General features: G+C 43.4%; 1 protein-coding gene across 1 annotated transcript in view; it reads left to right on the top strand.

The window, feature by feature from the left end:
- NOTCH2 (notch receptor 2) overlaps nucleotides 1–23,954 on the top strand; it is a 154,649-nt gene that overhangs the window by 118,255 nt on the left and 12,440 nt on the right. The window contains exons 15-25 of the mRNA XM_019655820.1: nucleotides 1,741–1,854; nucleotides 5,211–5,330; nucleotides 5,739–5,891; nucleotides 8,628–8,856; nucleotides 9,594–9,795; nucleotides 11,259–11,412; nucleotides 13,248–13,432; nucleotides 15,055–15,187; nucleotides 18,989–19,225; nucleotides 21,240–21,352; nucleotides 22,373–22,878. Coding sequence (XP_019511365.1) covers nucleotides 1,741–1,854; nucleotides 5,211–5,330; nucleotides 5,739–5,891; nucleotides 8,628–8,856; nucleotides 9,594–9,795; nucleotides 11,259–11,412; nucleotides 13,248–13,432; nucleotides 15,055–15,187; nucleotides 18,989–19,225; nucleotides 21,240–21,352; nucleotides 22,373–22,878 — 2,146 coding nt within the window. The remainder of the gene's footprint in view (nucleotides 1–1,740; nucleotides 1,855–5,210; nucleotides 5,331–5,738; nucleotides 5,892–8,627; nucleotides 8,857–9,593; nucleotides 9,796–11,258; nucleotides 11,413–13,247; nucleotides 13,433–15,054; nucleotides 15,188–18,988; nucleotides 19,226–21,239; nucleotides 21,353–22,372; nucleotides 22,879–23,954) is intronic.

Genomic DNA, 23,954 nt, shown 5'->3' with positions numbered 1-23,954 from the left:
GTCTATCCATTCATATGGCAAAGATAATTTGAGCACTTAATATGTATAAGACACTTGGGGAATAAAAACATAAACAGCTATAGATTCCACTTGCAGCCTAGGAGAGGTTATTGAAACAGTACTCTTTCAGGTGAGCAGCTAGGACTCCACTTAACACGACTTCGGGCAGGTGTTCTAAGTGTAAGCTTCTTGGTGCAGGTTTGGTTCTCTGATCACTCAAAAGAGATATTGGTAGTAGAATGAAAATATTGTCTTACTGTAATTTTGATCACAATCATATCATGGAAGAACCCATGGGTTCAAAACCCAACAAATTATTTTACACAATGAAATATTCTTAGATACATGGTCACCTATGGCCTCTGGAAAAATGCGTAATAATGGGTATTGTGTAAAATCATTTTTTGAATGGTCACTGTTGTATTTATACCATCAGTGTTGTCTTGGACACTCATGAGAGAGAACTCTGTGGGTGAATCATTTATATTGGCACTCTATTCACTTAGTCATGGATTTTCCTAACTCAAAAATTGTGCCGGGGGCGCCGGCTGAGTGGCACAATGGTTGAGAACTGACTTGGGACGCCAGAGGGCCCTGGTTCGGATCCCACATATGAGGGCCAGTGACACTGCCCTCCATAGCTAAGATGCTAAACCACAGCTCAACCTGGAGCTGGGCTGCCATGAGTCACCGGCGACGGCATAGGCTGCCACAGCTAGATTGAAGAACAAAATGACAGCAACTTGTCTGTTCCCCTTCCCCCAATTCCCCAGCACTGTTCCCATCCTCTAATTTCCCAATAAAAATCTTAAAAAAAAAAAAATCGTTCCAGGCTACTGCGAATCATCAGTGTGTTTCAGTCACTTTATTGGATTCCTTGAAAATTTTCTGAGACCATCTTTTAGTCATTCATGTAGTGACATATTACATTTACAAAGAAACATATAAATTAAAAAGCGCTTTTATTTCTTGATCTCACTGAGACTTGCAAATCAACAAACAAAATAAAAATCAAAACGTACCACCCGTAGTTGCCTGGCTATTGAGTAGCCAGACCCCTGTGCTCCCTGGGCGTGTTTTTTTAATAGTTCCTCCATTTTAAGGCTCTGTGCCAGGCCCTATTGAAGAGGCAAAGGTGTATGATATTTGTGTACTGTCCTAGCCCCATTAGTGGTCTTTACCTTTCTCTTTTTCATACTGGGAGTAGATATCTCGGACCAGAGGAAGATATCTTTGTGGTTTCTGGAATACCACCACGTCGATAGCAGAGACTGTGCATATGAGAGAGGGCACAACCCCGAGGCTTTGATTACTGTATCAAAAAACGTTACCCTTTGATAACTTCTACCCCCTTTTTAAGCCCAAAGCAGATACTTTGTATAGAAAGAGTGTATATTTCAATACAGCAGCAGATTTTTTACCTTAACGAACTTCTTGGTACATGTCAGAGAAATTCCTTGGGCTGTATTTGGAGATGCACTAGACTTTCAGGCTATTAGACTATATTGCTCTTCCAGTCATCTGTTTGACTGGTGAAGCACTGACTTTTACTGATGGACTGTATGTCAGTGACTTGTCACTGAAACAAATGAAAAGGTGTTTCAGTGGCCTGAAGAAATTAATGCAGTTCTGAGGTGTTTCATATTTCCCACTGAAAGGATTGCTTAGTAATTGAGATAATGAGGAGGAGGCTACCAGAAAGTTTCACCATTTTTGGTTTTTCTTATTTTCCGTCTACAGGCTATAACTGTCAGGTGAATATTAATGAATGTGCTTCAAATCCGTGTCTGAACCAAGGAACCTGCTTTGATGACATAAGTGGTTACACTTGCCACTGTGTGCTGCCATACACAGGTGAGTCCTGCAGGTGAAGGGCCCAATGGGGATGCTTGGCCTTGCCTTGTCGTTGCAAACCCCTGAGTCTCAGAGACGGAACCCGTCTGCTCTGAGGACTCGCTCGCTGGTCACCTGTCCTGCTCACACCGGATCTTTTTTTTTTGTTTTAGTTTTATTTTTTTATTGTGATATAAACATTTTTTAATTATTTTAGCTGTACAACACAGTGCAATAGTTATACTTTTTACCCCTCAAAATGACAAACCCCCCAAATCCGTCACCCCACTCCCCCCCATATCATACATATCTATTACAATTCCCTTGACTCCACTCCCACACTATACTCCATGTCCCATGACTATATATATATATATATTTTTTCAATTATAGTTGACACACAATATTATTCAACATCAGCTTCAGGTGTACAGTGCTGTGATCAAGGCTCTACCCCATCCATGAATTGGTCTCCCTAACAAGATATGTGACCATCTGACACCCTACAAAATATCTACAACATTATCAATTATATTCCCCTGTCTTTCCTATCCCTGTGGCAATATTGTAGTTACCTATTTAGGCTGTCTAATCCCTTCCCCTTCTCCCTCATCTCCACTCCCCTCCCAAACAGCAACCATCAGTTTTTCCTCTATTTATGAATATGAGACTTTCTGTTTTTTGCTCGTTCAGTCAGTTTTTCAGATTCCACATATAAGTGAGATCATATGGTATTTGTCTTTCTCCAACTGACTTATTTCACTTAACGTAATAGTCTGTAGGTCCATCCATATCCTTGCAAATGGTACGATTTCATTCTTCTTTATAGCGGAGTAAGACTACATTGTATAAATGTACCACAGTTTCTTAATCCAGTCTTTTACCGATGGGCATTTCAGTTGTTTCTGAGTCTTGGCTATTGTAAGTAGCGCTGCAGTAAACAGAGGGGTTTATATATTTCTTTCCTGGTGCACTGTTGGTGGGACTGTGGATTGGTGCAGCCATTATGGAAATCAGTATGGAGGTATCTCAAAAAACTGGAAATGGAACTGCCGTATGACCCAGCAATTCCACTCTTGGGTATCTATCCAGAGAAACTTAAGACGTTAATTTGAAAAAATATATGCACTGACTGGATCTTGAACTCTAAAAAGACACTGTGGCTTCCGTACATGCAGTGCTGGGGAAACTCATTTGTGTTCTTTGTACTGTTGGGTTTGAAATGGCTGATGATATGTGGCTGGGACTGATGCAGAGCTAATGGTTTAGTCTGTTATCTGAATGGACCCAGTGTCCCCATGGCCTGTGCTCTTAGTCTGAGTTTCAGTAACACAACAACCACCACTTATTGGTAATTGACTGTGTGCCAGACACTTTATATACTTTGGATTATTCACAATAACTCTACAAAGTAGAAGTTCCTGTCCCTATTTTATACATGAAGAAGCCAAGGCGAAGAGAGGTTCCTTGCCGAAGGTCACACAGGTGCTTGGGAGATGTAGGATTAGCCCCTGAATCTCTCTGCAGCCAACGCTTGTCTTCTTAACTGCCGTTCTTCTCCTCACGTTCAGTACCACCACGTCTCCTTCAGAGAGGAGTTGCCCTGGATGGCGAGCACACACAGAAGACATGCGTGTGACTTCATTCCCTCTCAGGTGTTCTTTGTTTCGGGTGGTATTTTAGGAATGTGCTTGGATGTTTATTTCTCCTTTGTGTCCGCCTGCCTTGTTCCTGCCATCTTGTGATTGGTTGTATCTGTGTGGCTTGTTTACCTCCACATCATCTTTTTTTTTTTTTCCCATCTGTGGGGAACAAAGCCAAAACATGGCCAATGGCTTTGCATGTTTTTCCAGTGTGCAGCATGCGGAGTCCTTACTTCCTGGGAGTCTTGGGCTGGTCATAAGCGCTGTTACTGGTGACTTGAAGCAGTGTAGAGTGGCCCAAAGCATGACTCCATTACCTGAGAGACTTGATACCACATTCTTTAGAAATGTTCATGTAGGGAAACTACATTTCACCAGCCTGGTTGATAAAATCAGAGTTACCGGAGATCCGTAGCTATCCCCAGACAAAGACAGTCAAAATCATATCATTCCTTCATGACAGAGCTGATCACGTTTGTTGGTCTTGAGATCGTCTCACCTACAACCATAAAAGACTGAGAACTGACGGCTCTGGGGAGATGTCAGCAGGTGCCACTATTGTCAGCCGCATCCGAGGCTTACCTGAGTGTGACTTAGGTGTGCAGCTCAGCTTGAAAACGTTTATGTTGCCTCCTTGCTATTCAGATACTACAGGAATATTTGATTATATGCCGGATATTGGTTTTTCTTCAGATTAGGATCCCAATAAAAGAATTTACTATGCATGAACTTTGAGAAATTATACTAGACTGAAAGCCTACACAGATTAAAATGTCAGCACTGAGAGGAGCTAAGGGTTCTAAGAGTCACTGAGTTTGGCCACCATGAAAGAAACTGAACGACATTGCCTTCCCTTGTCAGCCACTGTTCTGACTGGACTCATTAAACACTGGTTGGGGATATTGGTGAAAATTTGTGGTAATTTTTTTTCTTTCTGAACACAAACTTTTAAGATAAAATTGTAAATTGAATTAGTTGTAACTTGACTTTGAAAACCACCTCATCTTCTTTTTAATAAAAGCAGGGTTTTTTGGGGTGTTTTTGTTTGTTTGTTTGTTTGTTTTTTGCTGGAATCTTATATTCCACATAAGGCAGAAAATATTGGTGGACAAATACCAATGTCACATTGTTGATGTTGGTGTAAGGATATATGTCGCTAGGCAGTCAGAATTACTTCACTGCTCCCACCTCTGATGGCCTTCTGATCAGCCCCACTGCCTTCTGGGACAGGCCAGCAGTGGCTGTGAGGAATAGGAGGCCATATTATTGTTTCTTCCTTGCTCACATGAAGGAGGATCTGTGTGGCTGAGCTTCTGAGCAGCTGACTCTTAGCTCCTGATTGATGCAGGTGTCCACATGCACTTACCCACTCATGATAATAATGTGAAGATGACAGCTGCCCACCAGTTGAACACTCACTCAATGTGCCAGACTGTATGCTAATAAGGACTTTGTAAGCATTTTCCCTTTAACCCTCAAAAAGCCTCTGTGAGTTACGTACCATCCTAATTTCCATTTTACTTATGTGGAAGGCTCAGAGAAGATAAATAACGTACCTGAGGTCACACTGTTAGTAATCAAATCAGAGCCAAGACTTAGAGGGCCTTCTTCTCAGGGTCCAAAGCCCTTAACTGTGACTTTAGAGTTGCTTTCGGAGAGCATCCTTTGGTATAAAATTTGAGAGCATTTCTGTGTCATAAACTCGTTTTTTTTTTTTTGTCATTTTCTTTGCAGGCAAGAACTGTCAGACTGTATTGGCTCCCTGTTCCCCAAATCCTTGTGAGAATGCTGCTGTTTGCAAAGAGGCACCAAATTTTGAGAGTTACACCTGCCTGTGTGCTCCTGGCTGGCAAGGTAACAACACGGGAGTGGAGGAGCCAAAAGTGACACACAAAGTGGTCAGGTCATTAGATGCCATGGAAAGCCCTGGTCTTCGGAGACCTGCCCTTTGTCGAGGGCACAGGCTTTGTACAGGAGCTGCTGCCAGAACGACTTAGAAAGCCTTTCCGTTTTGCATGTCTGTGGGGCCCCCTAGTGGCTGGAAGACTCCAACCTGAGTCTGAAACCATGATGTCCCAACAGAGAATTTTGGGGCCTGGGCAGCAACTTGCCAGGGGCACAGAAGCCTTAAGGGACTTCCCAAAGCAGGACACCAACCAGCATACCCTTGGAATAGGCCCATCCACCCCAGCCAAAGCTCAGGCCCCACATACATATCTGTGGGAATCAGCTTCCAAAGACCAGACCATCCTGTGTTCCTAGGTCAGCGGTGCACCATTGACATCGACGAGTGTGTCTCCAAGCCCTGCATGAACGATGGTCTCTGCCATAACACCCAGGGCAGCTACATGTGCGAGTGTCCTCCAGGCTTCAGTGGCATGGACTGTGAGGAGGACGTCGATGACTGCCTCGCCAGTGAGTATGCCGGCGGCTCCTGAGCCCACTGAGGCGGGCAGGGAGGAAAGCACAGGGGACCGAGAAGAAGTTAGTGGAGGGGACTGACTCAGTAGTTCCTCACGTGTCTTAAACATTAGTATTTTTAAAACCTTCTTTTTGAAGCTTTAGGCGTTGAGGCGTTAGAATCTCTTATAAGCATTCCCTTTACTGATTTACATTGACAAAGTGGAGATAGTGCTATGGTAGCTTTTTTTTTTTTAAGCAGATCTATTGAGATAGGATCAACATATAATACACGGCCACTGTTTTAAATGTACAATTCAATAAGTTTTGACATATGGCAACTGAAACCATCACTCAAAGATAATGAACATATCCATCCTCCTAAACGTATTCTCATCTCTTTTGTAATTTAATCCTCCTTTCCACGTCCCTGTCCCAGGCAACCAGGGATCTACCTTTGTCATTATAGATTTGTTTGCATTTTTCACAGCTTTATATAAATGGAACCATACAATGCAAACTCTTTTGGGGAGAGGGAACGTGACCTCTCTCACCCAGCATATTTTTTGAGACTCATCCATGTTGTGTGTATTGCTAGTTCATTGTTCTACTGCTGAGTAGTATCCCATTGTTTGGATATAGTACAATTCACTAGCAGAACATTTGGCTTTTTTTCCAGTTTGGGGGTATTACAAATAAAGCTGATAGGAATGAGTGTGGACATATGATTGCAGGTCTCTTGAGAAAATAGCTAGATGATAGATTATGTGGTAGGTATATGTTTAACTTTTTACACAATTGCCAAAATGTTTTCTAAGGTGGCTGTACCATTTTCACTCCCACAGGCATTGCATGAGAGTTCTAGTTATATTACATCCTCAGCAATACTTAGTGTGATTACTCATTTTCATTTTAACCATTCTAATGGGTGCATGTGGCATTTCACAGTGGTTTTAATTTGCATTTCTCTGTTTACTAATGATGTTGAGTATCTTTTCATGGGCTTATTGGCCAGATGTATATCTTACTTAGTGAAATGTCTATTCAAATCTTCTGCCCATTTGAAAAATTGAGTGTTTGTCTTATTGTTGAGCTGAGAGAGTTCTTTTTATCCTAGATACAAATTATTTGTCAAATATTTGCTTTATAACTTTTCTCCCCAATTTATAGCTTCTGTTTGATTTTCTTTTTAAGAGGAAGACTAGTTTTAATAAAATTCAGTATACCTATAATTTTCTTTTTTTTCATGTTTCTTGTATCTTGTTTAACAAATCTTTGCCTAACAAAAGGTCACTGAGGTTTATCTTCGTTGACTTCTTCGAAAAGTCTTGCACTTTTAGCATTGACCTTTAAAGGTCCACAATCTATTTTGAGTTAATTTTTATATATAGTGTGGTTTTAAAGGTTTTTAAAGATAATTTTGTTTTTTAGACTTGCTACATTCACTTATTATTAATTCTAGATTAGTTTATCTTGCAGTTTAGTTTTGTTTCCTAGGGTTTTTGGTTTTTTTACAGATATTATCTCTAAATTAATGCAACCACTATATCTTCTATGTCTTTTCAGATCTTTATGCATTTATTTTTCTTGCATTATTGCAATTTACTAAGTTCTAGGTACAACCGATGGGAAAATTTAAGGGAGTGGGATCAAACTATTTGGATTCCTTCCCCACATTAATTAGGATATCCGTCAAATATTTCAGTATTAATTTTTTTTCCTATTTACAGTAAGTCTAGCAATATATACAAGTACAATAATTTAAAATAATTCAGTAAATTACAGTGAGTTGCCTGAAAGACACAATGGAATTTAGAGTAGCTGTGTACTGTGTTTTTTGGATAAGGAGGGAATATATAATTTTCGCAATTGCTCCAGAAGAGATTGCAGATGAGACTCAGAATGAAATCAGCCTAATAGACGAATAGGGTGAATTAAATGTTCCCCTTTCAAAGTAGGGGCTGCATTAACCACCTGGTGTTTAGTTTTCTTTTTATGTTTATGACCTGTCTTTACAATTATATTTTAAGGTCCTTAAGCGCAGGGGCTACCTCTTATGTTTTTGTTCTGATTGGCATGCCGTCTGAATTGCAGAGGATGGTGCCATGATGGTAGCTCAAAATTTGTTGATTAACTGATATGAGTGTAACATGTTCGAAGATTGAGCTATGTGATATTTAAAATTTAAAAAAAAGAACAACTTTGTTACCTAATTCTACCTAAATCTAAGAAACAAAAAAGGAAGAGGAAGAATGAATGGAAGGAAGGCAGGCAGGAAGGAAGGAAGGAAGGAAGGAAGGAAAGGAAAGGAAAAAGAATGATGGATCAGTACAGGGGACTGGTTAATACACAAGTACATTGTGCCCTATCCCACCCATTCCACCACCACCTACAACTGTTGAAAATCTTGATTGACATTTTTGAGATTCTGTGTGTGTTAGGGGCCCGTATTTGATTTGCAAAGCTGTGAGGGGACCAATGAAAGTTTCCTGACTCTTAATTTTGTGAAACTATTAGTGGTGTCTATAAAGTTACCTCCAATTATCAGACACGATAAGAATCTCAGGCAAGTGTCGTTGCATTCATTTTCATAAATGGAGGAGTCGGGGCAAAAAGACATAAGGAAAAGTCCAAGTGCAGAAAATTGTTACAGTTCTTATTGTGATTCAGTTCAGGTCACTCACCTTTATGAGTCTGAGAGTAAACAGCTGCTGCTGTTCAGAGCTCTGATTCTCGTGTGTGATGATTTAGATCCTTGCCAGAATGGAGGTTCCTGTGCAGATGGAGTGAATACCTTCTCCTGCCTCTGCCTGCCGGGCTTCACGGGGGATAAGTGTCAAACAGACATGAATGAGTGTCTAAGCGAGCCCTGTAAGAATGGAGGGACCTGCTCCGACTACGTCAACAGTTACACTTGCAAGTGCCAGGCGGGATTTGATGGAGCCCACTGTGAGAACAACATCAACGAGTGCACTGAGAGGTACCAGTGTCTTATGGGAAAGGGGAGAAAGGACTGGGAACTACAAAGTGCAATACTGGGATTGTGGGGCTGGGAACAAGGCACTGCTTGGGACCCAGTCCACAATCCCGTCCTATTGCCCAGTTCCTGGTTCCTTGTAGACACATAGTAAGTGTTGCCAAGCTTGGTGGGATGGACCGTCATTTATTTCTTGCATAAGGAGCAGAAAGAGCTACAACTCTGCTCCATTCTCCTTTTGTTTATTTGAGTTGACAGTTGAGGAATTCCAATTTCTTTACAGATTTGTCATCACTCTGGGAGGGTTTTTTCTGTTTTTTTTTAATTATCACTAGTTTTTTCTGTTTCTCTTTCATAGAGAAATCTAGAGTCTATGTATTTATGTAACTATGTATTTAGCACTTTTCTTGTGAACAGACTTAGGGAAAATGAAATATGGCACATGGAAAACTGCAGAAGGACTGGGTAAAACCTGGAAACCTTCACTTCCTCTAGGAATCTCTAGTAAGGTCAGCCTTTTAAATACTCCTCTAAGCCTCTTGGTTGTAGAAAGGAAGCTGGGGCTCAAGGCCAATGGGCCTAGTTTGGAAAAAGGTAAAATCTACTGAATGTGGGCGTTTGGAGTGCCCAGGGGTATTGGCCTGAGTAGCACCTGGGGTTCCAGGAGCCTTCCTTCCGAAATGGCAGGTCAGAGGAACCAGATGACACAGCTGATGTTCCTCTCCCTGCTTGCCTCTTAGCTCCTGTTTCAATGGCGGCACGTGTGTCGATGGGATTAACTCCTTCTCGTGCTTGTGTCCCGTGGGCTTCACTGGCCTCTTCTGCCTCCATGAGATCAATGAGTGCAACTCTCACCCATGCCTGAATGAAGGAATATGTGTCGATGGCCTGGGCACCTACCGCTGCACCTGCCCCTTGGGCTACACTGGGAAAAACTGCCAGGTAATTAATCCATCCCATTCACTCAGCTCCCTCAGGGTTGCAGAGTGTTACACTGATTTTGTTTCTACACAGACTAAGCCCCTCCTAAAAGAGAAAATTCTGGGTCTCAGGGATGTCCCTGAGATCAATCTGGATAACTTCTTCATAGCTGGTAGATTCCAAAATGGCGACACTGCCAAGATTATATGGATTCACCAACATAAGATCGTGGTCACAGGCTAACCAAGAACTGCAGAAAAATACATGTGGGACATACATACATTGATATCATTTCAATTGGAAATACAAAAAGGGAAGTAAAGAACGATCCAAATTAAATCTTTAAAGGTCAGATAAGACATCTAAGGGGATAATAACAATTAGCATGTCTTACAGCATTGTAACATTCTCTAAACCAAGCTATTCACATATGCTTTAAATTCAAATATATAAATATACTTTTTCATAGACTCTTAGGATGGAAGGCCCCCTCAGAACCAACTATTATAGCCTGGCCTTTCGTTTCACAGAAGAAGAAACTGGGTCCCAGAGGGAAAAATAGCCCTTCCAAGGTGGCACACCAAACACTGGGTTTCTCTTTATGCTATTGTACCTCTTAAAACAATGATAAAATGACAAAATTACAGAACTCTAGAGAATGGAGGAATTCATGGCCAAATTTAACTAGCCTGATAGGGTGTACTTCACTACAGCTTCGGCTGTGCTGGGCATGCAAATAGCCACCTCTGCACATTATCCAGCTTGTTGCCAATTCCGTGGGTCGGGAGGACATTCTTCACTGGGTTCCTGCTCATTTTCGTGGCGTGAGGTTATAAATGCTGGTGGGGCGCTCTGCCCTTCCCCCACTGGCCCTTTCTTTCACACGCAGCCTGTATTGTGAATTTGGCCTTCCTCTCTCTCCCCGGAGGCCAACCCACCACATGTGAATTGTGGAGAAAGGTGCTCATCCGCTTGCATGCCGCCTCAGGTTTTCCATAAACCTGATCTTCTCCCCTCAAAATAAGCTTTTGGACCATTTTCAGGTTTATGAACAGGCTTGAAGTGCCCTTACCCATAGTCACCACAGACAGATTTGCTCAGGATTCCTGTGGGTTTCTCACACAGGATTAGCATAGGGAGTTAAGGTCTGACAGCTTGAACTCTCTGGCTTTCTAGCCCTACAGGGTGGCCATACATCTAGACATAATCGTGACATAGAGAATAACTCAACCTATGGGGTTTCCTCAAATTCTTAAACTTCTGTGGTAAGAACTTTTTAAATAGCAGAGCCAAGAGGAATTGGGCGATATAAGATGATTAGACGACCGGGAAATACTGAATCTAGGTTAAGGCTTGGGTGAGGGCTTTAAATAAAAAAATAATAATAAATTAGCATGCTTTTCTTTGATTTCTTAAAATGCTGTGTAACTTATTTTATTCACTTCCAGTGTGTGGCTGTTAACATATGAGTTTGTCTGTTTCAGACCCTGGTGAACCTCTGTAGTCGATCTCCATGTAAAAACAAAGGGACTTGTGTTCAGGAAAAAGCAGAATCCTGGTGCCTGTGTCCCTCTGGCTGGGCTGGTGCATACTGTGACGTGCCCAACGTTTCCTGTGAGGTGGCAGCCTCCCGCAGAGGTGAGCCCCCCCACACACACACACACACTCCCCGGCTCCAGGCTCATTCCCTGAAGGATTGACTGAGCCCCGGCATTTTAGGGCAGGTGCTGTTATTGTGGGATGACCAGGAGTGGGTGGGTAAGGCTCTGGGAAAAGGGTCTGAGACAGAAGGTGAAAGGGCAGAGGAACAGCTTTAGAGATTCAAAAAAGAAATGTATTCGTGTACCACCTCTTATTTATCTGTTCATCTATCGATGGGCACTTAGGTTGCTTCCATATCTTGGCCATTGTAAATAACGCTGCAATGAACATAAGGGTGCGTATATCTTTTCAAATTAGTGTTTTCGTTTTCTTTGGATGAATACCCAGAAGTGAAATTGCTGGGTCATAAGGTAGATCTTCTTTTTATTTTTTGAGGACACTCCATACTGTTTTCCATAGTGGGTGCAGCAGTTTGCAATCCCACCGACAGTGCACGAGCGTTCCCTTTTCTCCACATCCTCACCAGCACTTGTTTGTTGATTTATTGATAATAACCATTCTGACAGGTGTGAGGTGATATCTCATTGTGGTTTTAATTTGCATTTCTCTGATGATTAGTGATGTTGAGCATTTTTTCATATGTCTATTCGTCATCTGTATGTCCTCTTTGGAGAAATGTCTATTCAGGTCCTCTGCCCATTTTTTAAATTGAAATTTTTTTGATGTTGAGTTGTATGAGTTCTTTATATATTTTGGCTATTAACCCCTAGTGAAATATATGACTTGCAAATGTCTTCTTCCACTCAGTTGGTTCTTTTCATTCTGTTGATGGTTCCCTTCACTGTGCAAAAACTTTAGTTTGATATAGTCCCATTTTGTTATTTTTGCTTTTGTTGCCCTTGCCCAAAGAGGAATATAAAATTGCTAAGACTGATGCCATAGAGTTTACTGCCTATGTTTTCTTCCAGGAGTTTTACGGCTTGGGGTCTTACATTTAAGTCTTTAATCCATTTTGAGTTTCTTTTTGTATATGGTGTAAGAAAGTGGTAGTTTCATTTGCACGTATCTGTTCAGTTTTCCCAACACAATTTATTGAAGAGACTGTGTTTCCCCATTGTATATTCTATCATGCATGAATAGATAAAGAAGATGTGGCATGTGTACATATGTGTACACAATGGAATATTAACCATAAACAAGAGTAAAATATTGCTATTTGTGACAACATAAGATTATGTACAGGATGTTATACTAAGTAAAATAAGTCAGACAGAGAAAGACAAATACTTCATAATTTCACTTATGTATGGAATCTTAAAAAACAAAACAAACAAAATGAAACTGACTCATAGATACAGAGAACAAACTGATGGTTGCCAGAGAGGAGTGGGGAGGCAGATGGGTTACAAAGGTGAAGGGATTAAGAGGTACAAACTTCCAGTTATAAAATAAACGTCTCAGGGATGGAATATACAGCATAGGGAATATAGTCAGTAGCATCACAATGGCTTTGTACAGAGACAGATAGTTAGTACACTTACCGTGCAGTAATACAATAAGTAACACACCGATATCGCTTCGTAAGATATCAGTGTCAAATTATGATGTTGTACACCTAAAATGAATAAAACATTGTATGTCCACTGTACTTTAACTTAAAAAAAAAGAAATATATTTTAAATGAAACAAAGGCACATTCGTCTTTCAGGGCTTGTTTCTTTTCAATGTCTATCTGGTGTGGAGGGTTGTGAACCAGACAAGAATACAATGTCCTGCGTCAGCTGGCTGAGATGACTTTGCTCATTAGCTGGCCTGACCCTGATGTGCCATGTGCTCTCCTATGACGTTCCTTCCTCCTCTGGGTTTCCCAGGGCTGCCCGCTGACCGCCTGTGCCAGCACTCCGGCGTCTGCATCAACGCTGGTAATTCCCATCACTGCCAGTGCCCCTTGGGCTACACTGGGAGCTACTGCGAGGAGCAGCTGGACGAGTGCTCGTCCAATCCCTGCCAGCACGGGGCCACCTGCAGTGACTTCATCGGTGGATACAGGTGTGAGGTGAGTGGGCCGAGTCACCCACGTCAGGGACCTCCCAGGAGATGGCGCGGTTGCTGTGAACACTCGCATACTGAATCGAGCTGCTTATGTCTCATGTTTACAAACATACAGATTTTTTTTTTTACCAGTCACTATTACAGTGTTTATTAATCACTGTTTCTTTCAGTCCCCCTGTGCAATCAGTTAACGTAGCTCTAGTAAGATATTTTTATAAGGGTCTGGAAACATCTCACTTCCACAGGGTGGCCCCCCAGGATTCAGAGCCAGTCTTCACTGCCAGAGTGCATTTCCCAGGCCCCCGGCACGTCCCTGAATAGCAGGTGTGACAAGAGAAACCGCTTGGAGGGCTGTCCCTTTGACCCATGCCACCTTGGTATAATAATAATTCTTTTCAAAAAAAATAAGTTGCTCAGCCTGTTCCATGTAACATCATACTGAATGTTACATGTGTATATTTGAGGAAGGTTGTGTCTTTTAAGGGACATGTCACTGTCTCCTTAATGTCTGAGCTAATCATGGTTCGGGCAAGATATTAACAGAATACCAGAGGCCTGAATTTATTACCAATTCAGACCACCAGGCAGCACTGAGAAAAGCTTCATTTCTCTTCTTCTCCCAGATGAGCCAAAGGTGGCCTCTGTGTATTTGCCCTTAGGTTTTTTATGTCTTCACAGCAGGCTGGGACATCTTAGCTCAAAAGCCACCAGCACCAAAATCAAAATTGTACACATCCAACTGTCTTCAACAAAGCCGAAATAAGCAGATTTCTAGCCATTTAGAGACTGCCTGCTTTGTATATTCTATAGAACTGCACCCAGTATCTGCTAGATAGGTAAGGTAAGCCCCAGGACATAAAGACCCCCAGCCACTGCTGCCCTTCAGAGGTCTCTGGCCCAGAGGCCCCAGGCTGGCTGCTGAGTGACATCACCAAACCCGGAAGTCCCCTCTCAGTTCTGCCTGCCCTTGGAGTTAACTTGCCTTTTCCTCCTTACCCCCTAACCCCCATTTGGACCATCTCATGCTGTGAGGGACCTTCCGCCCACATGCAAACCTGTCACAGCATCATCCAAATAAAGCCACCCCGGGGTCAATGTCTTTCTTCTTGATCAGCCCTGAAACCCCTTGACTCCCTGGATCTGTCCCAGCACGCCAGCGGCCTCCCCTGCCCTCACCCTGTCTCAACCAGTTTCTTGCACATACATGTAGTTTCCTGAACCTGGAGATCCACACATGCAGTGTCTTTATTACCATCTACTCCTACTCCCTGACTACCTAGGATCCTCATCATATGCAAAGGAATGCATATTTTAAAGATGGGAAAACCTGCCCATAGGGGGGACAGAAGTTTGGCACAGGGGTCATATCTGAAATATCCCTCGCTATTCGGTCTCTGCCTTCATTTTCAAGTGGCTTTTTCAGCTGGCAGAGGTCAATGCTGGTAAGCTGGACTTGGCCCTACCCAGGGAGATTACCGGGCATGGGACGATGCCAGGGAAACACACAAAAGCTGAGTGGGGGCTGGGGGCAGAGGGTCACAGGAACCTTGCAGATCTCATTTGCTTTCACGGTCCGTTTCCAACAGCATTCCAATATGTCTTGTCTTTTCTGCTTGCTCCTGGCAGTGTGTCCCAGGATATCAGGGTGTCAATTGCGAGTATGAAGTGGACGAGTGCCAGAACCAGCCGTGCCAGAACGGAGGCACCTGTGTCGATCTGGTGAACCATTTCAAGTGTTCCTGTCCCCCAGGCACTCGAGGTATGAGATCAGCCTTACCTGCTCTCTGTGCAGGGCATTAGCTACGTTATTAATCCAGTTTTAGTGTTGAGAGGGTATTTTAAAAATCAGACATTTAATTCTGAATCCTGGTCGTTCCAGCCATTTCATTCTCTCATCTCTTGCCTGGCTCTGAAGTTCTGAGTCACGGCCTTAGGGTTGCCTGGTTCTCATTGGTGTCTTAGGTTCTGTGAAACTCAGAATGCGGAAATGATTGGATATAACGTTGCAACAAAAAGAGCCTGGTTAGCAAGAGTTCTTGGCGCTTCAAGGGAAAACAACCACTGGCCCCTTGAATAAAGAATTCACATTTACCAGCTTATGTGTTGTGTTTAAACTTGCCAAGCCTTGCCTCCGTAAGGTGGGGGAATGAATGAATGAAAACATCTGCCTATTTTCATAAGCCCAGGGGAGGAGGCTGATGGCCTCAGGCTGTAACTAAGAATTACAATGAGGCCTCCTGAGACTCAACCCTAAACTGTGAAGGGTAGAGCATCATTCTGCTATGGGCATGGGCCCTGCCTCCGAACAACCTCTTGGAAAGAGCTTGGAGTATTGTTTGTTAGAAGAGATGTAGTTATAATGGTACCTGCTCTGAGCAGCCTGTGAAAAAAATGTAAGAGGCCATCCATCCACAGCGGGAAATTCATTCTCAGTGTCAGAGAGAACAGAATATCAGGATGTATTTATTCTTAGACCTTTGTGTCAGTGAATGTGGATAACTTACCTGCCCTGAGTTCAGAGTTTGGCTAAATTAAAATAGAGGAGTACCCCACAAGTAGGCTAGTTATTAAGCAAGGAGGTTAAAGGGGAAAAGAGAACTAAGGAGAAACAAGCCTTTAAATATTTGAAGATTTGTCCCGGGAAAAGGAGGGCTGTTCCCTGCTTTAGAAATCAGTGTTAGTTGCAAGAGAAGTTGGAGTCAACTTCGGTTCGTTTTTAGTTTGTTCCTTTGAATAATTGTACTGTCTAGGACAAGCTACGATTCTGGTGGTAGCACATTGGACCTCAAATCTCAGTGGCTTAACACAACAGTGTGTTGTTGTTTTCTGGTTGTTTTGGGTTTTTTTGGGTTTTTTTGTCACTCAAACTCCTGAGTGTGTTGGGCTGCCTCTCTAGATACAGAGGGTGCCAAAAAATGTACACACATTTTAAGAAAGGAGAAAAACGGTATTAAAATTGTAATACTCAATATATACCGATAACTAAAGATGAAAAAGTCATGTGTATACATTTTTTTGGCACTCCCGGTATTTTAGAGGTGTGGTTAGAAACATTTGGTCTCCAAAGCTTCCGCAGTGGGGGGAAAGAGACGGACTTGTAAGGTAATACAGCAGCTTTCATGGCCTCAGTCTCTGTATCTTTCTAGAGTTGTTTTTATGTGTCCTTCAGAATTTCTTTATGTATATAGAAGCCAAATACAAAGATATTTTAATTTTCCCCACCTCTTACTCTGAAGATAGAATATTAGACATACTCTTGTGCCCTTGATTTTTTTTTTTTTTACTTAATTGGAGATGTTTCCATATAAAAATATATAGCTTCCTTAATCGTTTTTATCCTGTAGAATTCCCTTTTATGGGCAGGCCTATTTTCCTTAACCAGGGCTTAGTGATAGAAATTTGGGTTTTCTTGCATGTGTGTAAGTGTATTTGAAGAATACATGTTCAGAAATGGAATTGCTGGATTAGAGAATATGTGCGTTTGTAATTTTGAGTGCTGTTGCTGAGTTAGGGTATGAGTATACCAGCTTCTCCTCAGTGTGGATGGGCATCCTCTCATTTTAGTCATTTGGTCTGTGGAGTCTCTTTTCAGATATGTATCTTTTTCTTCCATTCCATTCCTGATCTTAATATTTTACAGAGATTTGCTGTCTATGACACAAAATGTAAATATATTCCCAATATATTGGTTTTTGTCTTTTGATTTTCTTTATGGTGACTTTTTTTTTTCATGCAGAGCTTTTTCTTTTTAATCAGGTTAAAGTTGTCAGTCTTTTCTTATGGCTTCTGGATTTTGATTCCTAGTCAGCAACACCTTCCACACTCTAAGATTATAAGGGAATTCTCCCATATTTTCAAGTACTAGAATACTGGAGCACTTTCCCCCCATGGCTGCTGATTTTTGAATATTTGAGCTTTTATACAATGATTTGAGATAGCACCTTTATCAAATTCTAAATTCCCAGGTGTATTTGGAAGTCTCTCTGGACTTCCTTTTTTGTTCTGTCGTTCTATTGATTTAGCAATACCACCCTAGAGGTTTTAATTATTATGTATCTCCTTTTCCAGGGGTTTCCAGGCTATGGTTATCACTGATTTTTCCATATAACTTCAGAATCAGATTGTCTATTAAAAATTCCTATTAGTATTTTTTTATTGGAGTCACATTAATTTTGTGAATGTATATAGAAAAAACTGACATCTTTATGATGTAGGGTCTTCCTAACCAAATCATGGTGTCTTTTCATTTTTTTCAAGTCTCATTTTGTATCTTTCAGGACTATTTTAAAGTTTTCACATAGGTGTAATACATTCCTTATAAAGATTATTCCTAGATATTTTATCTTTTGCTACTGCTATCGAAAATGAGGTTGACCACCGCACTGTATTTCTGAAGCTGATGTTGAATAATAATGTATGTCAACTATAATTACATACACATAAAGTCACAGGACATGGAGTAGAGAGTGGGAATGGAGTCAATGGAATTGTAATAGATAAGCGTGATATCGGGAGTGGAAGGGCAGTACATGGGGGGAGGGGGCTTGTTACTTGTGAGGGTGAAAAGGATAACTATTGCATTGTTCTGTACACCTGAAACTAACAATAAAAAAATTTTTTTTAATTAAAAAAAAAAGAAAGATAATAAGGTCTTTTCACACATTTTTCTTTTTGATAGTCTTGCTTACCCTGGTATACACTACACAAGCCAGAGGCAGGAATGCAGAACTGTTTTCCTTTCTTTTGAAATTTTTTTTTAGCTGATCCTGGGATCGTTTCTGGAATGGTCATTGATTTCTTTTGTTTTCTGCTCAAAAGTATTTACAGATATTTATACTAGATGGCTCATTGATGTCTATAGTACATTAAATGAGTTCTGTTTTAAATATAATAACCTTTGAGCTCTCAATAGGATATTTTCTTCTATTTTTTTTATTAGTTTCAGGTGTACAAAAAAATGTAATAGACATTTATACCCCTCACAAAGTGATAACCCCCTTCCCCAATCTACTACCCCTCTGACATCGTATATAGCTGTTCAATTTTTTTTTAATAAGAAACTAGTGCACTTACGCTATTTTACAGAAAAAAGAAGTCAATGGATATTAAACTTAAAAAATCACTCAAAATTTCGTTCTAATTCATACCAATATTTTTACATACTTATAGTCTGTGTATTTATTGTTATATTATCTTTTGAATGTTTTTCTATTTTGAATTAAATTGAATACATTAACAAAAAATTTGTCTCTTTGAGCTCCAGTTTTTTAGTCTCTCAGGTGAGACAAATAATTCCAGTTGCTCCATAGGGAACCATTTCATTGAGTGGGAGAGTCCCTGTGAAGCCCTAAGCATAGTTTTTCCTTGGTTCTTCCTGGTCACCAGGAGAATGGTGGCTGTCATGGGACAAGAGTGCATTTTGTCCTGCCCGACCTAAAGGGTCTCACCCAAGACTGAGAAGTATAACCAGATCAATTGTGAAATGCCAACAAGGGTGGTTCTCCCTTGCTGGAAAGCAGTGTTCCAGGAATTGTCGTAATTCTCTCTCTCTCTCCTCCAGGCCTGCTCTGTGAAGACAACATTGATGACTGTGCCAGGGGCCCCCACTGCCTGAATGGGGGTCAGTGTGTGGATAAGATTGGGGGCTACAGCTGCCGCTGCCTGCCTGGCTTTGCCGGAGAGCGCTGTGAGGGGGACATCAACGAGTGCCTGTCCAACCCCTGCAGTTCTGAGGGCAGCCTGGACTGCATACAGCTGATCAACGACTACCGGTGTGTCTGCCGCAGCGCCTACACAGGTGAGAGCTTCCCCACACTGCTGGGCCGCTCCCCGCGGAGTGGTTCTCAGGGACGAAACAGGGCCCCGTGTGACACTCCGTACACCCACGCGAAGCTTCTCCCAGACGTGAAAAGCTAGCCCCACTTCATTCCAGGGCCCGGCTCTTTCTGAGGTCTGTGCTCCTTGGATGCTGTAGTCCATCTCTACCTTTTGCTTTTCTGGAGACAGGTTTTCTCGTTTGTTATACCTTGATTTAGCAGATTATTTTTTAAAAAAGAAATAGAATATCGGGAGTAGTTGAGCAAAATAACATCTGTTCATTATGGTAAGATACACGTAACATAAAGTTTACCATCTTCACCCTTTTTAAGTGTACAGGTCCTAAGTACATTTATTTACATTGTGCTGCCGTCCCCAACATCCATCCACAGAGCTCTTCATCTGAGCAAAATAACATGTTTTCGGGAACCTGACCTCTGACCCTGATTTCCTCACTCTGCCTCCCTTTGCAATGTCAGGACTTGAGTGACTGAGTCGTCACTGCCACTGTGAGCTTTTCGCCTCTGGGGTCCCGAGAGGCTCAGGATCTTCCACGATGCTTAGGGGGAGGAGGTCCCGATTGGAGCGAGTTTAACCAAAAGTCAGCTGATGGGGTGTGAACTGGAAAATGGCCGTAGTCCCAGGCCTGACTGGCAGCGCTAAGACTTGGCCACGCCCCCAGGCTTTCCTCAAGCTTCTTTTTTTATTCATTACAGATCATAAAGGTGACCAAGTCCGGCCTCAGCATAGGGACTTTCTCATAGGCATATCCTAGTTACTTCCAGAAAAGGGCAGCTTGGTGACTTTGGGGGACTGAAATCGATGTGTGTGTCTACACGTGGCCGTTACCACCAGCTGCTCAATTTAGAAATCTGTCTTGCATTTCTGGGGTCATGTTGAATCTTACACTGTAGCAGTATTTACTGGGAGTCCGATAATAGGCTGCTGTGGTTTCCTGACTCATAATGTGGCGAATTGGACCCTGTCCCATTCTGAGCCCATCTCCAGACTTCCTTCCTTCCAGTTTTAAACATATGTTACCTTTAAGAACCTTGGGATTTTGTAAAGAAAGGGAAGGGTTTTGCAATAGGAAATGCGCCTGGATGCAATATCAAAAGAGGAACAATCCACCGTGAACGCCTTACCTACTGAGACAAGCCGGGCAGAAAGACTACAAATAACATGTTTACAGCCTCATACCAGCCACGTGTGCTTGGGACGCCACAGAAACAACGCTGACTCCTCCTCCTCGCGTTGCCCTTTCCAGTGATGGCCGGCCAGATGGGGCCTGTCTCCCGCGTTTGCCGCGAGGCCCCAGCTGTGCCTCCATGGCTCCCCCGTGGCTTTAGTTGCTTTAGCAGTTCACTTTATCATGGAGCAGTGGCCTTGAGGTGCCTTCTGTTTTACATCTGTTTCTGGAACAAATTAACTCTGAGAAAATTAAGCTACATTTTAAAGCGGTGCCAGTTAGCTTACAGAAAGGCTAAAAAACGATTGAAAGGAGATGTTACAGATGAAAATTCTCTGTGAGTTGCCACTCAGCACTTATATGTATTGGTCTGGTGTTGCCTCTCCTATGAAGTAGAAGACGTGAACAAGATGCAGTGAAAAAGAGCTTTTCTAAATGTTTCTTTTGACTTATGAAAACTAAGCACCTTCAAAAAAAGCTGTGTCATTTTCCTCTTTTTTTGGTGGTATTAGTTGTTTTTCGTATCTGTCCTGTCTTATGAGTGAGTTGGGATGTGTGCCACGTGTGCTTGTTGTGTAAGTAAGACTGGTGAGGGGCCTGGCCCAAGCCAGGGACGGGCCAACCGCGTTGAGAGCCAGGGATGGTGTCTCTATCTTCTCACGTTCTCTGAGGCTTAGGACTGCGCTCCCCCACTCCTTCCTCCATCTCTCACCCTTGGCCTAGCTCACATCCTCGCAGGGTTCTGTCCATAACTCGCAGCTACTCCTGCCGCCTTTCTAAACTCCTTTTCATTTTCCGCTTTGAGGTCGTCACTGCGAAACCTTTGTTGACGTGTGTCCCCAGAAGCCTTGCTTAAATGGAGGTTCTTGTGCGATGGCCAGCAACATGCCTGACGGTTTCATCTGCCGTTGTCCCCCGGTAAGTGCTGTTTAAGGAGCCCAGTTAAGGCGCATGCTGTCTTCCATACAGCCTGTGACAAAGCTGAGAGGAAACCTGGTTTTCCCAAGCTCCATCGGGAGATTTCTTAATTTTAGCCCTTTCGGGAGAAAATGCATGGGTTTTCCATTTAGAGCTGTTAAAATACTCCCCAATCCGTGACTCGGTGTTCAGAAGCACCAAGGGAAAGCACAAGAAGTGGTGGAATGTTCTCTGGAAAACAGGAGTAGTATCTCTCGCTTCTAGTCATGCTGCCCAGATGGGGACAGAGGCAGCTGGAAAATGCTACGCTGCTTACACTTGTTAGCAGGGGCTACTGGCAGCAAGCTGCTTCTTTAGCCACGGCCAGAGGCTGACACCTCCCTAAAACAGATACCAAAAGGCACCCTCGGCCTGGGCTAAGCAGAAAGAATATAAGAATGAACTGAACCCCAGATACGATCCGCCCCCCATAAAGTCATTATATGTGATCTAATGATGGTTAGGGAAGCTGCTTATAGGTACCAGTGTCACCTGACTCTTATCCCACTGTGTCCTGTGGACCTAATTTAGAAGTGATCTCTTAGACCAGGGATTGGCAAATTTTTGAGACAGAATAACTTAAAAATTATTCGAGAGCCATAAAACAAATGAAATCACCATTATGTGAATAATATCCTTTTAAAATTCTATAAATGAAACTATGATAGTTTTATTTTCATTTTCAATTTTACTTCAGAGCCACATGTACGTCCCCAAAGAGCCACATGTGGCTTGCGAGCCACAGTTTGCCAACCCGTCTTAGATGGATAGAACCTACATCACCTCCTGGGGCCTTCAGCCCTGACATACAGGTTGACTTGAAGAGGCGCTTTCCTGGAACTTGGTCCAGGAGGCTTCATGGAGGGATCTTAGCCAAGTGTCTGGTCCTAATGTCTGTAGAGGTGAAGGGACCTAGAAGGCGAGTGGGGCCTGCCCTCGAGAGCCGGCCCACCGTCTTCATTGGTTCATTCATTTCCTCAGGGCTTCTCCGGGGCGAGATGCCAGAGCAGCTGTGGACAAGTGAAGTGCCGGCGAGGGGAGCAGTGCGTGCACACGGCCTCGGGACCCCGCTGCTTCTGCCCTAACCCCCAGGACTGCGAATCGGGCTGTGCCAGTAGCCCCTGCCAGCACGGGGGGAGCTGCTACCCGCAGCGCCAGCCTCCTTACTACTCTTGCCAGTGTTCTCCACCGTTCTGGGGCAGCCACTGTGAACTCTACCCCGCCCCCACCAGCACCCCGCCTGCCACCTGTCTGAGCCAGTACTGTGCCGAGAAAGCTCGGGACGGCATCTGCGATGAGGCCTGCAACAGCCACGCCTGCCAATGGGATGGGGGGGACTGCTCCCTCACCATGGAGAACCCCTGGGCCAACTGCTCCTCCTCGCTTCCCTGCTGGGATTACATCAACAACCAATGCGATGAGCTGTGCAACACGGCCGAGTGCCTGTTTGACAACTTCGAATGCCAGGGCAACAGCAAGACGTGCAAGTAAGGATCCAGGGTTCCCGCAGTGGAGGGACACTGTCACTAACACCCCTCGGTTTCTTGTTCTTGCTACCTAACCACGCCAGGGCTCCAGCCCAAGCTGCCTCTGCTTTGCAGACGGGTGCCCTGAGGCCCTCTTCTCCCTGGTGTCAGCCCTGTCCCCTCGCAGGCTCCCCTGTGCAGCCCTTTGCTGGCAGAGGTCCAGGAATGCTCAGTGCACAAGCACCCTCTCTCTGCCTCTCTCTGCCTTCTCACCTGCTGCCCTCACGACCTCCTGGGGAACTAACTTTCGGAAGTAGCGTTACCCACGCTCAGGCAGCCTCTCACCTAACCTGCCTGCAGGATGGATGGAAAGGTCTGTACCTCTCTGTTCACCCCACTCCTTTCCCTCAGACTGGGTTCCCCCAGCTGGATTTCTCAGGAAGCCTGAGCCAGATGAGGCCTCTCTACCCTCCTGGTCCGTCTTCACTGCTGCAATGATAGGGTGCTTTACGGTTTATATAGTAACTTTCCTTGTAGCCATCCTGTTTAATTTGACCCCGATCGATTCTCAGCGACCTCATGAGGCATAGGTATTGTTAATGGTCTTTCACAGGTGAGGGCGCCGAGGCCTGGGAACTTGAAGGGACTGCCAAAGCATACAGTGCTTCCGGACTCTCATGTCTTCATTGAGCTAGCGTGCCAGGCTGTCCCAATCAGCGGGTGGCCGTGGGGGAGGAGAGGAGAGCGTAAATGAAATGGTTTGTGCAGCATTTAGTTTTGGGGATTCGATGTCCTTCCCCAGTATTTGAAAGTGGCTGGACAAGTTAGACCTGGTATCCTGTATGGGACACACCCTTCCCCACCTCCCTTCCAGAGTTGGGATTCTGTCTTGATTGGGAAAGAAATCGGCCATACCAACACGGTCCTCTGTGTGGCAGCTCCTGATGGTTCCGAGCTGTGTACTCGTTTCTGGAGGCAGCTTTTCCTTCCGAACGCTCATTGTTACCTCACCAGGGGCAGTAGATGCAGAACTAGAGGGAGCATGAGCCAGGTTGATTTTCATTCTAGGGGTGCAGCTTTGTTTATCAATCTTAACA

The sequence above is a fragment of the Hipposideros armiger genome, unplaced genomic scaffold, assembly GCF_001890085.2.
Source record: "Hipposideros armiger isolate ML-2016 unplaced genomic scaffold, ASM189008v1 scaffold_247, whole genome shotgun sequence".
NCBI classification, from domain to species: Eukaryota; Metazoa; Chordata; class Mammalia; order Chiroptera; family Hipposideridae; genus Hipposideros; species Hipposideros armiger.
This window is presented reverse-complemented; position numbering and strand designations above follow the sequence as displayed.